This window comes from Lytechinus pictus, chromosome 18, assembly GCF_037042905.1.
Source record: "Lytechinus pictus isolate F3 Inbred chromosome 18, Lp3.0, whole genome shotgun sequence".
Classification (NCBI taxonomy): domain Eukaryota; kingdom Metazoa; phylum Echinodermata; class Echinoidea; order Temnopleuroida; family Toxopneustidae; genus Lytechinus; species Lytechinus pictus.
In genome coordinates this window covers 24,440,341-24,454,886 of record NC_087262.1, presented here as the reverse complement: position 1 = coordinate 24,454,886, position 14,546 = coordinate 24,440,341, and the positions used below count along the sequence as shown (strand labels likewise).

The 14,546-nt window shown below is 37.3% G+C and overlaps 1 protein-coding gene across 1 annotated transcript; it reads right to left on the bottom strand.

Moving 5' to 3' along the window:
• Positions 1 to 1,755: 1,755 nt before the first annotated feature.
• On the bottom strand, positions 1,756 to 14,044 carry LOC129281196 (biogenesis of lysosome-related organelles complex 1 subunit 2-like). The gene is made up of 5 exons (XM_054917138.2): positions 13,827 to 14,044; positions 9,200 to 9,322; positions 6,510 to 6,629; positions 5,966 to 6,070; positions 1,756 to 4,941 (listed from the first exon to the last, which is right to left on the bottom strand). Exons 1-5 carry the CDS (start codon positions 13,978 to 13,980, stop codon positions 4,910 to 4,912), a joined length of 534 nt encoding a protein of 177 aa, XP_054773113.2. The 5' UTR covers positions 13,981 to 14,044; the 3' UTR covers positions 1,756 to 4,909.
• Between the last annotated feature and the right edge of the window lie 502 nt (positions 14,045 to 14,546).

The window sequence follows — 14,546 nt, the reverse complement described above, 5'->3', positions numbered from 1 at the left end:
GAGACTTATCGCGACGGCCTTCTGTGAGAAACGAATGGTAATGACATGAAAATTTTCCTTATTTTTCTATATTTTACATCGTTACCATAAAATCGCAGTGAGGCCGACACACTTGAATTTTTTTCTTGATTGCATTGTCTTTAACCCAATCCCCAAATTATAATTCTTTACTCCATACTGCTACTCATGGGTGGAAATCCAAGGGGGGACGCATCCCCTACTCAAAATAGTAGGGGGGGGGGGGACACAATATAAAATGTCCCCCTACTATTTTTGGTCGTATGATTGAAAGAAATACATCGTTCAAAATCGCAGTTAAACGTGTATTTTGGACGAGATGACCTTACTTTTGGGGTGATAACCTTTTTTTGCTTGTCAAATTTTCCAGCCCCTGGCCCCCTACCTTTGGGGAGATATTTCCGCCCTTGCTGCTACTATACAGTATTGCTACAACTGCTACTTCTACCACTTCTACACTAACACTACCACTACCGGGCCATGTTAACGATTTTTAACAGGGGGTACTGAATTAAGGGTATCAAAAACACCGATTTAAAAAAAAGGGGTAGTTTTGAAAGACTGGTCAATGGTCAAGCGCAGGGTCAAACGTATTTAGGGTATGCTTTTTTCAAAAGTTTTTTTTTAAAGACTACCCAAACATGTTTATGGTATTTTTTCCCCCAAGCTTTTTCCACGGGGTCATATTCTGGCAACAACTTGTTTAGAGGCCAAAATGTGTAAATAAAGCCCGCGAAAAACTTGTTTAGGGGGTGTTTGGAAATAATTTGGCCACGCGTGTGTACAGCCATATGACTGCCCCCCCCCCCCGGATTTCCGGGGGTGCTGCCTGTGGTGAATAACACACATAGCACTCCACTTCTCAGGCCCATGCTACAATTATTACTACTACTTCTATCAGCATCAATACTACTTATAATATTATTACTACTACTACTACTGCTGCTGCGGCTACTTCTACCAGCATCAATACTATTTATATTATTATTACTTCTACTTCTATCAGCATCAATACTACTTATAATATCATTATTATTACTACTACTACTACTTCTTCTACTACTTCTAATATAACTATTACTACTACTTCTAATATAACTATTACTACTACTACTTCTAATATAACTACTTCTTCTACTACTACTACTACTTCTAATATAACTATTACTTCTAATATAACTATTACTATACTACTACTACTTCTTCTAATACTACTAGTACTACTACTTCTAATATAACTATTACTACTACTACTACTTCTAATATAACTATTACTACTACTACTACTACTACTTCTAATATAACTATTACTACTACTACCACCACCGCCACCAACATCACTACTACTACTACTACTTCTTCTACTACTACTACTACTACTACCACCACCACCACCAACATCACTACTACTAATATTACTACCACCATCACTATATCATCATCATCACTATCATCATTATCATCATCATCATCACCACCACCATCCTTCTCATCTTCATCATCCTAGAACTTATCATTTGATGACAATGGAGGACATTGTGAATGGATAATCAACCGTCTGAGTGAACCTGCAGATAGATGGCGCTATATAAAATGCTTGTCATCCTCAACAGAGATTCTGTTATTGTATTTTGCATATTGTCAGTGTTATCAAATATGGTAGTCACCATTGTCAATGAAGTGATCATGGCCATGTGTACTCCTGGGGAACAATGCAATACAATACAGAAATAATCATACCCATGATGTACATCTTTATTTCATTGTATTAGTATACAATACTTAACACTTATAAGGAATGCTTCTGAGTTTGCAAAAACATCCATAAATTCTTTGAAATATTTGTACTACTTTATGTACATGTGCTTACATATATTGAACATACATACATATTATTTTACATTCCTTTTTCTAATAAGATTCTCTTATTTTTCTGACCTTGTAAATATTTCACCAATTATAACAAACGATTCCCTGTACACAAAATTCCACACATTTAAGCACATTACATTATCATAAGTGAGTTGTGTATACTCCTGCTAAGCTGGAAAGCATCTTATCCTGTCTGCTGGTTCCATGATGGACTAAACAAAACAAATCCATTAACTCTCTTGGTTGGTGTCGTGAGCAATCTAAGGCTGTGTTGCAAGAAAATATTTGCAATCAAATGCAAATTTCTGTTGCTAAATTACAATTGAAATATCAATTGCAAGTACATAGCAGAATTTATTTTTACTTCTTGCTTCAAGAAGCAGACAAGTAGGCAAGTATGAACATGCAATTCATTGCCAGTTATGATAGTATTGGGATATAAAATTCCAGTTGATTGCAAGTTTCTTGCAATGCCGATAAGATTAATTGTATGATCTAACACTACAATAAGCACTATCATGTTATTTGAGACAGTATATTCTGGTAAGAGATAAGAAAGCAGTAATGACACTGTTGTCTCTTACATAACATTCATAGAAATTGCTGGTAGTCAAAGTAATTCTTACAGATCTATAGCATCAATGTACCACAATTATAAAGTATGTTTTCATATTAGCATAGATCTTTTCTTTGATTGATTTATTCAATCAGTTATTAATCTTCATTATTAATTCTTCACTTGGAAGAAGCCTGTTTCATGACAATATTACATAGAACACACACAGGAGGAATTATATGAGGGAAAAAGCAGACCTTTTGTCGAGAGCATACACATGACCAGGCATTCATTTGTCTATCAAGCAGTATTGACTTTTTTTAATAGAAAAAGTAATAAATATTTATTTCAAGCATTATTAGGTTCTATGCAGTTATAATCACCCAAATCTATAACAGTTCCAGGGCACCTTCCCTGAAGAACTACTTCCACAATAACTCATGGGGTGTTGCAAGAAACTTACGATCAATTGCAAGTCAATTTTTCGGTCCCTAAATCATTCATGTCTTGCAATTAAAGCAACTCTGCGACTGATTGTTATCTGCTTCCTGTAACAAAGAGTGTAATCTGATTTGCTACAGTTGAAAATGAGCTATCAATTGTAAAATTGCAACAGAATATTTGCGATTGATTGCAAGTATTTTCTTACCATACCACCTTAGGCTCTGACTTCAAAGGACAGTCTTCTTTTTGGTAAGGCCATCCTGCAAAACAACTACTCAAGACACTGGCGGATTCAGGGCACGCCCCCCCCCCCCTTTTGAGAGGCAGAATTAATATTTGTAAAGTAAGAATGCTGTTAAAACAGAAGAGTGCCCCCCCCCCCCATTTGAAAGTGAAGACTTTTTTTTTTGCTTGTCAAATTTTTCCTCGGGAAAATATGCCCCCCCCCCCATTTGGAAAATTCTAGATCTGCCCCTGACTCAAGGGATATGTCCACCAGGTGAAATGCATTCTTTGAAAATTATTGCATGAAAAAACATTTTATTACTTGAACCAAGACTGTGCCATGAAACGGTCATGGCCTGGTGGTAGAGTCCCCATCCAGTAAGCAGTAAATGACAGGTTAAAATCCTACTGGTTCTACATATTTTTCTTAATTTTTCAGATCAATCAGGCTGTCCTATTCGCTGTCCAAACCAGAACCCTGTCTTATAAAGAGTTACAGATTGATCCAATCGACCACAACTATGGAAAGCCAGCAACGTCAACATCTAAAATACATATTTGTTCAAAATAATTTCTAGATATAATGTATATTCATACATTCACTGTTATCTTGACAATTCAGTGTGCTTCTCTCTGTTATTAAAGGACAATGTGCAAATTTCCTAAATAAAAAAATTATGATGTTCATGGATTTCGATATACTTGAGCTTGACCGGATCAATAGTTATTGCATGTAAGACAGGGCCTAGACATCTATGCTTATTACATTCATGCTCACTAGAACATTTGTCTTTACACTGTTTACATTATTCATACTACAAATATGTCTAAAATGCCCGGGGGGGGGGGGCCACTTACATTGACGAGTGGATACCATGCGCGACCAAAAAAACACGTAAAAAGGATGTCTTTTTCAAGATAGGGCACGTTACGTACGTAACGTGATAAGGGTGTCAAAAACACCAAAATATTGAAAAAAGGATATCTATTTCGCTCGGAAAAATATACGTTTTTAGGGTCAAATATGCGGGGATGATAAAACAAAATCAAAATGTTTTATAAAGGATGTCCTTTTTGCCCCAACACTATGTGTTTAGAGTCCGATTTGCGCGAGGTGTGGAAGGTGGGGCCGTACTAAACAAAAATAATGGTGTCTATTTAAAGGTAAAACCGACGACCGACGGACGCGTGACATAACAATAAAATATCTCTGTACTTGTTAAAGGGTTCATTTCAGGGAATACTTGCTAAGAGTATCGTTTTGTTTCCAATACTTGTTAAGGGTAGGGTTTCACATGCCAATACTTGTTAAGGGGTGCATTTTCAGAATATGGAAAATACGTGTTTAGGGTGCTTTTCAAGACCCCGTGGTCGCGCATGGTATCCACTCGTCAATGGAAGTGGCCCCCCCCCCCCCCGGGCTAAAATGATTAAAAAGATTACAGTATGTTGACAGACGGTTGTTTCTGAAGATCAAATTCGATGTCTTCATCATGATCCATTTCACTCTCCCAGAAAGATCAGCTTCCATGTGTCAAGGCTATCTCCTTGTCATTGTCTTTGATTCATTTCGGATCCATTCCAACTGGATACAGAAGTCAAATGTTCCATCTCTTGCCTATGGTTCAGCTCTAAATAGATTCAATGTTTATTGTAGAGAGCACATAACACGTTGATTGGTGGATTCTGTTGATCCCATAGACTTTTAGCTGGGACAATCTGGTTCTGATAATCAATGACTTAAAACATTGATCACTTTATAAAAGTGTCCATATATCTCTTTGAAGCAGATTTTCATCTCTTCTCAAGCTGCTTAAACTTGGCTTCTGAAAAAGAGACAGAGAAATGGGAGAAAGGCTAATAAATCATAACATTTTAGTTACATGACAATAAATTTGACTTTGATTTTATTTCACTCTTTCAATGGATGTAATGTCTTTTCATCAGGTGAAGGAGGCTTACAATCACATTTCCTAAATTTCTTGTCAAAAACCCATCGAAGTCTCCGATCTCTCCCCAAAGTGGAGGTCATATTTTAATGCCACCATAGCGGCCACATGAGACTTGCACATAGGAGACTGCAAAGTGCCCTCTGTGTTGACAAATAGTTCAGTCAATATTGTTCATTATTTATAGGTATTGAATTTTAGTTGTTGGGATTATGAAAATCCATGATTTTTTTTTAAAACGTCAAATTCCAACATCCATGTTTAGGCATATCAAATTCCAACTGATTAATACACTATCGGAATCAGGAGGGGGAGGGGGGAGGAGGGGATTTTTCTAACATGACTCAGCCCTACTTCCATTGCTCTATGATTATACTTTCCTGTGAAACAATTTGAAAACCTCATTCTTTTAAATTGGCAGTAAAGCACAATCTCCTATCAAAATTACAGAATCTGTAAAGTGCTAGTAACGTATACATGTAAGTAATTTTGTTTTCTTTCTTTCTTTTCTTCGTAACTGAAGATTAAGAATCTAACTTTGTTGAGTTACTATTACCATATATTCATAACAACTTGAAACTTAATTGTTATATCTTGGCAGTCTATCACTTTTATATTCTTCTCTTTCTATCCACTCTACCTTATTCTTACATTTTCATTTTGTTTTCTTGGATGCAAAACCGGTTGAAAGGTGCTTCAACCAATCAAGCTTTTAGCTTATTTTGCAACAACTTTGTATGTTCATTATTTACTTGTGATTTCTTTTATATATTTATATATCATCGTGTATTCTTTTACATTGTACATTGTGAAAATGCATGATTAAATAAATAATTGTCATGAAGTATGTTTTTACAGATATCTGTAGCAATACATTTTCTACTAGCAAAATAAACCTTACCTAGTCTCTTTGAATATGCATCCAATCTGAGAGCAGCTTGTTCTAGACTGGTAACACTTTCTTCCACTTGATCTATCTGGTCAAGATATGGTTGAAGACTCTGATCTACAGCAACGAAACATCATTTCATGTACAATTTAAGAATCAGATTTTTTTTTCTGCTAAGTAATTCACAAGCACATAAGAGAGAGAGAAAGAAGAAAACACAACTACCCCTAAACAAACAGAAACATTCAAAATAAGCAATTCTGACAGAATACAAGTTGAGTCTTTAATACTTTTTGTAATTCCAATATAGGATGCCTTAATGTGTTATCGTAATCAGTCTTAAACAATATTTTTTTCAGTTTCTTTCGCAATTCAACTAAAGCCAAACATTATTTGTGGCAGTTTTTGAAAGAAAGCCTTTAAACTTTAGGTTAATTCGTATATCACCATTCATAAATAATGTATACATGTAGCTAAGTGAGCCAAACTACCAACACAAGTAATCAGTATATATACACAGGTTCATGAACAACAGCACACTAGTGTTTTTACTAACATTTGCTCTGTAGCCCAGTCATTGAGTCACCTATCTGTAAGGCAATGTTCTTCATGTCCCCGTATTTCTTAGCAGTAACCAGATTCATCTGCTCTAGAAGTTTGTAATCCTCAGCAGTTGCTGCAGACAAAGGTGTGAAGAAAGACAAAAGAGAAGTGGAAAGAGACAAACAATTAGATGTTTTTACTGCTTGGAAGAATATTACAGAGCTGCCAACATTGGTATGATGGAATCCAGTAGATTTCGCGGAGGTATGATTTTGTGAGGGAGCGGCGGAACGTTGTCCCACGGATGGGAGTTTTGGGTAGCAAAACAAATTAAGAAACAACATTTGATAGTAACCGACAGCTGTCTAAACCATCAAAAAAATTCGGATAGATTAAATGCACATTAGAGAGAAGTCATGAATTGTCATTGACTAAATATACACTTCAGGCAATACAGTAGATTTTTTAAATAATTCATAAAAGAATGCATTCAACATGAAAATACCTTGCCAGAGGGGGAAGGGGCTGCAGTAGTGGAAAACATGGTAAATGATAACCCAGAGAGCTCCCGCCCGCGCAGCGGGCGGGAGCCCAGAAGCTTACCGTGTATTTTACCATTGTCACCGGACTAGGGTGATTTATGGTCTAAATATTTCTCCAAATGAATTGTGAAAACAGAAAGTATACAAATACCACGATTATATGGATGAAGGTCTAACGAGTGGCAGATTCCTGACATCTGGGCACAGTCTGGAACCTCAAAAAAACGAAAAGTTCTCTCCTTCTACCCCGTCTCGATCGGCCATTTTTGTTAAAAATCGTAACAAAATGGCCGATCGAGACTGGGTAGAAGGAGAGAACTTTTCGTTTTTTAGAGGTTCCAGACTGTGCCCAGATGTCAGGAATCTGCCACTCGTTAGACCTTCATCCATATAATCGTGGTAATTGTATACTTTCCGTTTTCACAATTCATTTGGAGAAATATTTAGACCATAAATCACCCTAGTCCGGTGACAATGGTAAAATACACGGTAAGCTTCTGGGCTCCCGCCCGCTGCGCGGGCGGGAGCTCTCTGGGTTAGGTAAATGAGTGAGCTTTATATGTGGACTGTTTAAAGTCTCTGAGGGATTCCTGTGAAAATTGTCACACAGTCCCATTCTGCTTGAAAAGTATCTTTATTATACTTCGACAAGTATTTTGTCGTCTTGGTCTTGGATGACTCCATCTCCATGATCTCCATGGTCACTGGCGATGCGATTGTAGTGTGGATGAATCGGGACGGGGCGTGCTTCGCACAGCTCAGCCAGTCAGCGCGCCAGGCTAGCTCACTCATGAAAATTGAAAGAGAAAATGTTCGAATCCGATCAACCCAAGTGAAAGTAGGCGAAAAAATCTCCACTTGGATTGTCAATAAAATTATTCCTGAAACTGAAAGTCGAGGTGTAAAAGTAATCCACTTGTTAATCCCATCGTTGATGCACAGTTTCAGCTCGAATAAGGCGCAAGCAAGCTTACGAAAAATGCCTCGCAGTGCTCGTGAACTTTCCTTCTCGGGGCTTCCTGGCGCAGCGCGGCCGGCTGGAGCTAGCCGCCGCGCTCCGGGGCGCATCGGGGGCCATGTGCATGGAGTACCGCTGAAGAGTTTTCATCACACACATTGCACAACCCGGAAATAAAATGGCTTGTTAGACTACTTCACCAGTCGTTCAGTTAAATTATCTTAATTTACATGGGAAATCAATGTACGATTATACAAGAACTGGTAGAAGTTACTGGGTAAAATGAAAATGTGATAAGGAGGTTCCACGTGGGTATAAAGGGAGTTGAACATGCTAGACTCGTTAAACAGTCGTTTGTATGAATTTTACAATTTAACAGCTAAAAATCCTGATTATCCGGGAGATTTTGGCATGGGGTCGGGAGAACGGGAGATTGGATCGCAATCCAGTATTCTCCCGCAGGATCCGGGAGACTTGGAAGCTCTGATATTATATACATAAATGTTCAATGGTGGGATTAGACAACAGAGACTAGGTAGGGCCTTTTACTAATGCCCCCTCCCCTCAAAAAAAAAAAAAAAAAAAAAAACGACAAAATAAAATAATGAAAAATCAAACAAATGGAAACTAGCTTTATTGTATTTTCAAAGCTTCAGCAGTAATATTTTACTCTTCACTTACTTTTCATTTCTTTAACTTTGTTGTTTCATGTGCTTAGCTATAATGTATGTTTATGCATTACAATAGAACTGAATATTATTATCATTATTTAAATGCAATGTTTTTAAGTATTTTGGTTGTGGATTATCAAATTAGAAGAAAAAAATAAATAAAAGATGAGACGGCCCCAATGACAACCAAAGTTTTTCTTGGCTTAATCGAGACCGTCTGGTAAAGGGGTGAGATTATTTCTACCTAAACTGACACCATCATCTACAATGCACTTACTATTCCAAATCAGACAAATACTTGTTTTTTGTCTTTCTGGGGGGGGGGGGGGTGATTGCTTTGTTATTATGTCTGTTTAAAAAGAACACAAATTCTGACTAGATCTCTGGCAAAAGAAATTGTCTACCTTCAATCTTTAGTGGCTTATACTTATAGGCAAATTCTATATAAATCAAACAAACTGATTCTGTGCCCCCCCCCCCTCCATACAAGTTGGAAATTCTAGATTCTCCCTGAATTGGCTTGAAGCAGTACCTGATAGATCACCCTGAAGATATGCAATCATCTTCTGAAACATATCTCGTGTCAGCTCTGCAATATCTGCATTCGCTTCTACTGTTGCCTCTTGAGCCGTCTCCACAGCAGCATCTGTACTCTCTGAAGATAAAAGAAGCTTATCATAATGAAAAAAAAAGGTTTTACAATTTCAAGTTGTTGACATTGCAGTGAGACAATGGTCTACTCTACTGACAATGAAATTGCCAGAACAAAATACAAAGGCCTAAACAAGCAAGGCTCCACAGACCACAGTAATTTTTTTTCTTGGAGGCCCGATTAGTCCATCAAAATTATTGATTTTATGCTTTTGGTGGCCCAGAAACAAATTTTGAGGCCCTTAAAGGGATGGTCCAGGCTGGAAATATTTATATCTTAATAAATTGAGTAAAATTCACAAAGCAAAATGCTGAAAATTTGATCAAAATCGGAAAACAAATAACAAGGTTATTGAATTTTAAAGATTTGCATTATTCCGGTGAAACAGTTCTAGGCATGTCTTTATGAATATTCATTAGGTGGGCTGATGATGTCACATCCCCACTTGTTCTTTTGTATTTTATTATAGGAAATTAGGTTTGATCAAAAATTTTCTACCAAGAACTTTAACAATTGGATTGACAACTTATTAAGTGCATTAGTTATTCATTGCCGCAACTTATTTCATCACAAGGGGACACATCATTTACACATGTATGAAAAAATGAAACATTTATGATTTCATGTAATAACATAAGAAAAAAGAAAGTGGAGATGTGACATCATCAGCCCACCTAATAAATATTCATGACGATGTGCATATAACCTTTTTCACAAAATAATGATAAACTTTAAAATTCAATAACTTCGTTATTTGTTATCCTATTTTGATGAAATTTTCAGCATTTTGCTCTGTGAATTTTACTCTATTTATTTAGATATTAATATTTTCAGCCTGAACCATCCCTTTAAGGCTTAAGAACTGTTAGACCAAAAGCTTTGGTCTCTGTTATGTTGGTTGTTCCGCTGAACTCCGTTAGCTTCACTCACCAAATACAGAGACCGAAGTTCTAGCTCGATCTGTACAGGGACTCAATGGTCATGTGTTTATGTATGAAGTTCAGATAAAACTGGAAAGTGAAGTTGCACGGCAGCCGAAGTAAGTCACTGTTTTTTTGCGTTTTAAGTTTATTTTTCCCCGTTTTGATGGATTTCAGGCCAAAACGGAATAATAATCTTCATTTTGGTAGTTCTTTTTACATATTTTCATGAAATAAAGACAAAAATCGATGAGCCCCGTCGCGGGGATTTTGCATTGTTAACCCCCTAATGGTGGCTGCACGATAGTGAGCCGTCTGTGTACGGTGTACGTACGAGGAGAATTACAAAAAAAAGTTTAAAAACTCCTCGAAACAGATGGCCGGCTGCCAGCTGTCTAACATAAAAGTAACAATGTCTAATGCACGCCTGCCTAAAGACTTAAAGTAAAGATTGCATAGATCTATCTTAAGTAAAATTATCTTGCGCTCAGACACTGAGAGACAGCTCGACAGTCTACACGTACGTGCAGTCGCCGCTGGCTAACGTCAGCTTAATGGACGCCGCCATATTGCCAGATTCAGGCAGATTTGGCCCGCGCCCTCTCCGGCTAACGCTCGGCTAAAGCTCGAACGCCATTCACCCATACACTAATTCCCCTTGATTACCGTTGTTAAAAACCTCTGTCAAATCTTTTCCAGCATTTTTATGAATTAGCGATTGATGTTTTTCCGTTTATCAGATATCCTTCATTATACACATATTTTTTTCATATTTATAACATTTTTATTTTAATCACAATTTTAGTCCAAACGCGGGTCAGTTTTTGTTAACCCACGTTGTTTGTGCATGCCCACGTATAGCCTTACGCGTATTGAAAGGAATGATGTTGGGTCGAAAAACAGAATTGTTATTGTTTGTTCCTTGTTTGTTGGGGATGAAACTATGATGGCGACCAGTCACGTTTGACTGTACCGCCAAATAGTTAAGATTAATTAATTAAGGTCAAGGTGAGATAAGAGAAATGAGCAAGGGGCATTGTGGTGGGGGAGAGGGAGAGAGGGGGGGGGGGGTTACGAGGGCCGAGTGGGGATACAGTTTCATCATGCAGTACAGGGCGTCGATGAACACTTTTATTTTTTTCTCCAAAATATGGAAAGTGACAGAATAATCAGAAAAAGGTTGATTGGTTCTGATTTTGAAGAAAAAAAACAGAATTTATCAAGATTGCTGTTATTCTTCATGGTTGTAGAATTTAATTTAGTTTCTCTGATAAGTATAATTCTTTCAAACAACTCAAATTTTGATTAATCGTATTTCATTTATTTCACTCTTTTCTTTCGCCTCGTTTTTTTTTCTTCCAAAAAACCAGGGAGCTGAAAAATATGAGAGCTAGAACCTAAAGATATGGGGTAGCTATGACGTTGGAGGGGGCGCAGCCTCATCCATGCACTTGCAGATCCAAATCAATTTTCACAGGGGACAATTAGAGTAGCCCCTATTTCTTTAATATTATTTTTACAAGCAAAAAGAAGTCAATGAAGACATCAGGCCACCGACAGCTGCCTCGTCAAAGGGGGGGGGGGGGGGGCGGTCGATTATTTTGAGTATTTTTTTTTCATTTTGTCCTCAATAAGGGGGGGGGTTCAATTAATTCTATATACACTTCTATTGTCTTTATATATGGGGGGGTCTGCTACTGAGCATGTTTTTAAAAGGGCTTAATAAGGGGCTTAGTACAACAGAAATTGTACGATTTAATACAATAAAATGTATCATCGAGGTTAATACTAAATTAATACATAATTAATAATTGTTTTAATTGAAAATGAAAATAATAAAGGCACCCATAGATCTTAACATCTCATAAATACAGGCCTAAACCTGTATTGGAAGTTGAACAGGCATAAAGTATAAATGTTTAGCTATATAGCTGATGCTTTGATCCCGCAACCAAATAATGTTATCATAAACTAGTAGATGTTATATCAGTCATGTCAGTGGCGTAACAAGTGAAAATAATTGAGGGTAAAAATACTACGATATGGCGTATCAGGCAAAATTTATAAAATATATAGTTGCAAGCAAGCGACATAAGCATAATTTTGACTTTTGGTTACAAAAATCCAATTGAACAATTTCGCAAGATTCTCTTACCTTTTCCTTTTTTTTCTTGTTCGTGAATTGGGGGCATGCAAGACCCCACCCCCCCCCCCATACAGCACCACTCTTTGTTGTCACTGTCTAAAATTTGATTTAAACTTTGAGAATTTGAATTTCTTATCTAAGTAATCCAAAGGGATAAGACAAAAATATTTGCAGATTACTTATTTCAAAGTATTTTTATACCTATAACTCCCCAACTCTGCTCTAGCTGCACTGCACGTTGCCTGACGGCCTTCCACCAAAGGGCCAGGCCGACTCGCCCCGTGAGCAAGTGACCGCGTTCGCGTAAGTTCACCCGAAGCCATGACTGAATTCTGACCATAAACATCACCTAACTAATCACTCTCTGACAATATTTCAAAGTATCTTTTATTACAGTCGATCCTTTGGGCCATTAAACGATAATATTTCCAATGTTATCATGACAAACAATTTTAATGAGATAGTGGCATTGTAGAAAAAACAAATTTATAAGCACGAAATGGCACCAGATAAATCATCAAACATACAGCGCAGCGTTCGGGACTGGTGAGTGGTACGGCTCTCTTGGAGTTTTCGCCCCGACGAATTCGGCGAAAACGCTACCATTGCGCCGTGCGAATGTTCAATCTGCGGCTCTCAATCAGAGACTTGAATGTCTCTTTTTGCATTATCGAAAATGTATCATAGACTTTGTTTGATTTGTTTACAAGTAAGTTGCATATTCGTCGTGATAATTAGGAAAATCCATGATGTCTTCTTCTAATTCTGTAAAAATTACCTCTTCAAAGTGCCTGTGTCAGAAAATTGCCGGAAATCGTAAAAACTTGCCTAAAATGTCTCTTTTTGAAAGTTCATCCATGGTCTGGAAAAAAATGTTATAATTTATGTAGACGTATACCGTAAACAAATACATCCTCGATCACTGAAATGAAGTGTTTGCTAAGCTTTTATATCTCAGACCGCGTTACCATGGCAACTTGGGAAAACCTTTATTTTTTACTAATAAAATTCTGGTTTTAAGGGTCATTTTAGAGACATAAAACTAACCATATTTTGAAGTATTGGGTTTAAATTTCACATAAAACTGAATTATCTATGTTTATACTTTCGTATATGAATATTCATATTTCTTGTAGAATCTTAGTTTTTGATTGGTCAATGTTTCAGTCATGGATAATAACTGAGCGTTAAAAAATCTGAAAATGCGCATTTTATCGGCAACCAACAAGCAAGATGGCGGAACACATTAAGTTGGCGCTATGCACGTACGTGTCTACGATGAAGAAGCTCCATTCTCTAGTCTACCAAAAGTACCATGTCTACTGCAGCATGCAGCGCGGCCGGAGCTAGGTGGGGACCCGGCGCGCTGACTGGCCGGCTGAGCTGAGCTCTCTCGTCGCCTCGCCTCGACTCTCGAGTTCTTGCTGCATGCTGCACATACCTCTTCGTTTTTTATCCTCTGCTTCTAATTCTAGTGTAGATCTATTGATGGATTCATTGTCAGTCTTAGGTACAGCTTCAGACGAAGAGCTACTTTCTCCCGTTCCTCTTACAGCCCCACCTTCAGGCTCAGAAGACCTTTGATCGTCCGACATTTTAGCCCAGTCAGTCAGTGTTTTATTTATGTAGTAAACTTGTATGTACTGTCAATAGCTGTGTAACTGAATTAAACGATAAATGTTCAAGGTGCACGGTGGTGTTGAAGTTATGGTAGCCCATAAAATATGGATGACGGGTTCTGAAATTCAGGGTAACTGGGCATGGTGCACGTATGTTTGGGAGTTAGGCATTAAAGGGATGGTCCAAGCTGGAGATATTTATATCTCAATGATTAGAGTAAAATTCACAGAGCAAATTGCTGAAGATGTGATCAAAATTGAATAAGAAATAAACGAAGTTATTGAATTTCAAAGATTTGCATTATTCCGGTGAAACAGTTCTATAGGCATGTCTTCATGAATATTCATTAGGTGGGCTGCTGATGTCATATCCCCACTTGTTCTTTTGTATTTTATTACATGAAATGAGATTTATTCAAAAATAAGTCTACCAAAAACTAAAACAATTGGATTGACAACTGATTTAGTGCTTTAGATATTCATTGCTGCAACGTATTTCACAATAGGCCTCATGGTGGCACATCATTTATAAATGTATGAAA

Excerpts from the sequence above, each read along its gene's own strand:
- LOC129281196 (XM_054917138.2), bottom strand. The coding sequence starts at position 13,980 with ATGTCGGACGATCAAAGGTCTTCTGAGCCTGAAGGTGGGGCTGTAAGA. Across the intron at positions 9,323-13,826 it reads AGAGGATAAAAAACGAAGAG|AGAGTACAGATGCTGCTGTG; the intron begins GTATGTGCAGCA and ends TTTTATCTTCAG. Across the intron at positions 6,630-9,199 it reads TCTTCAGGGTGATCTATCAG|CAACTGCTGAGGATTACAAA; the intron begins GTACTGCTTCAA and ends CTTTGTCTGCAG.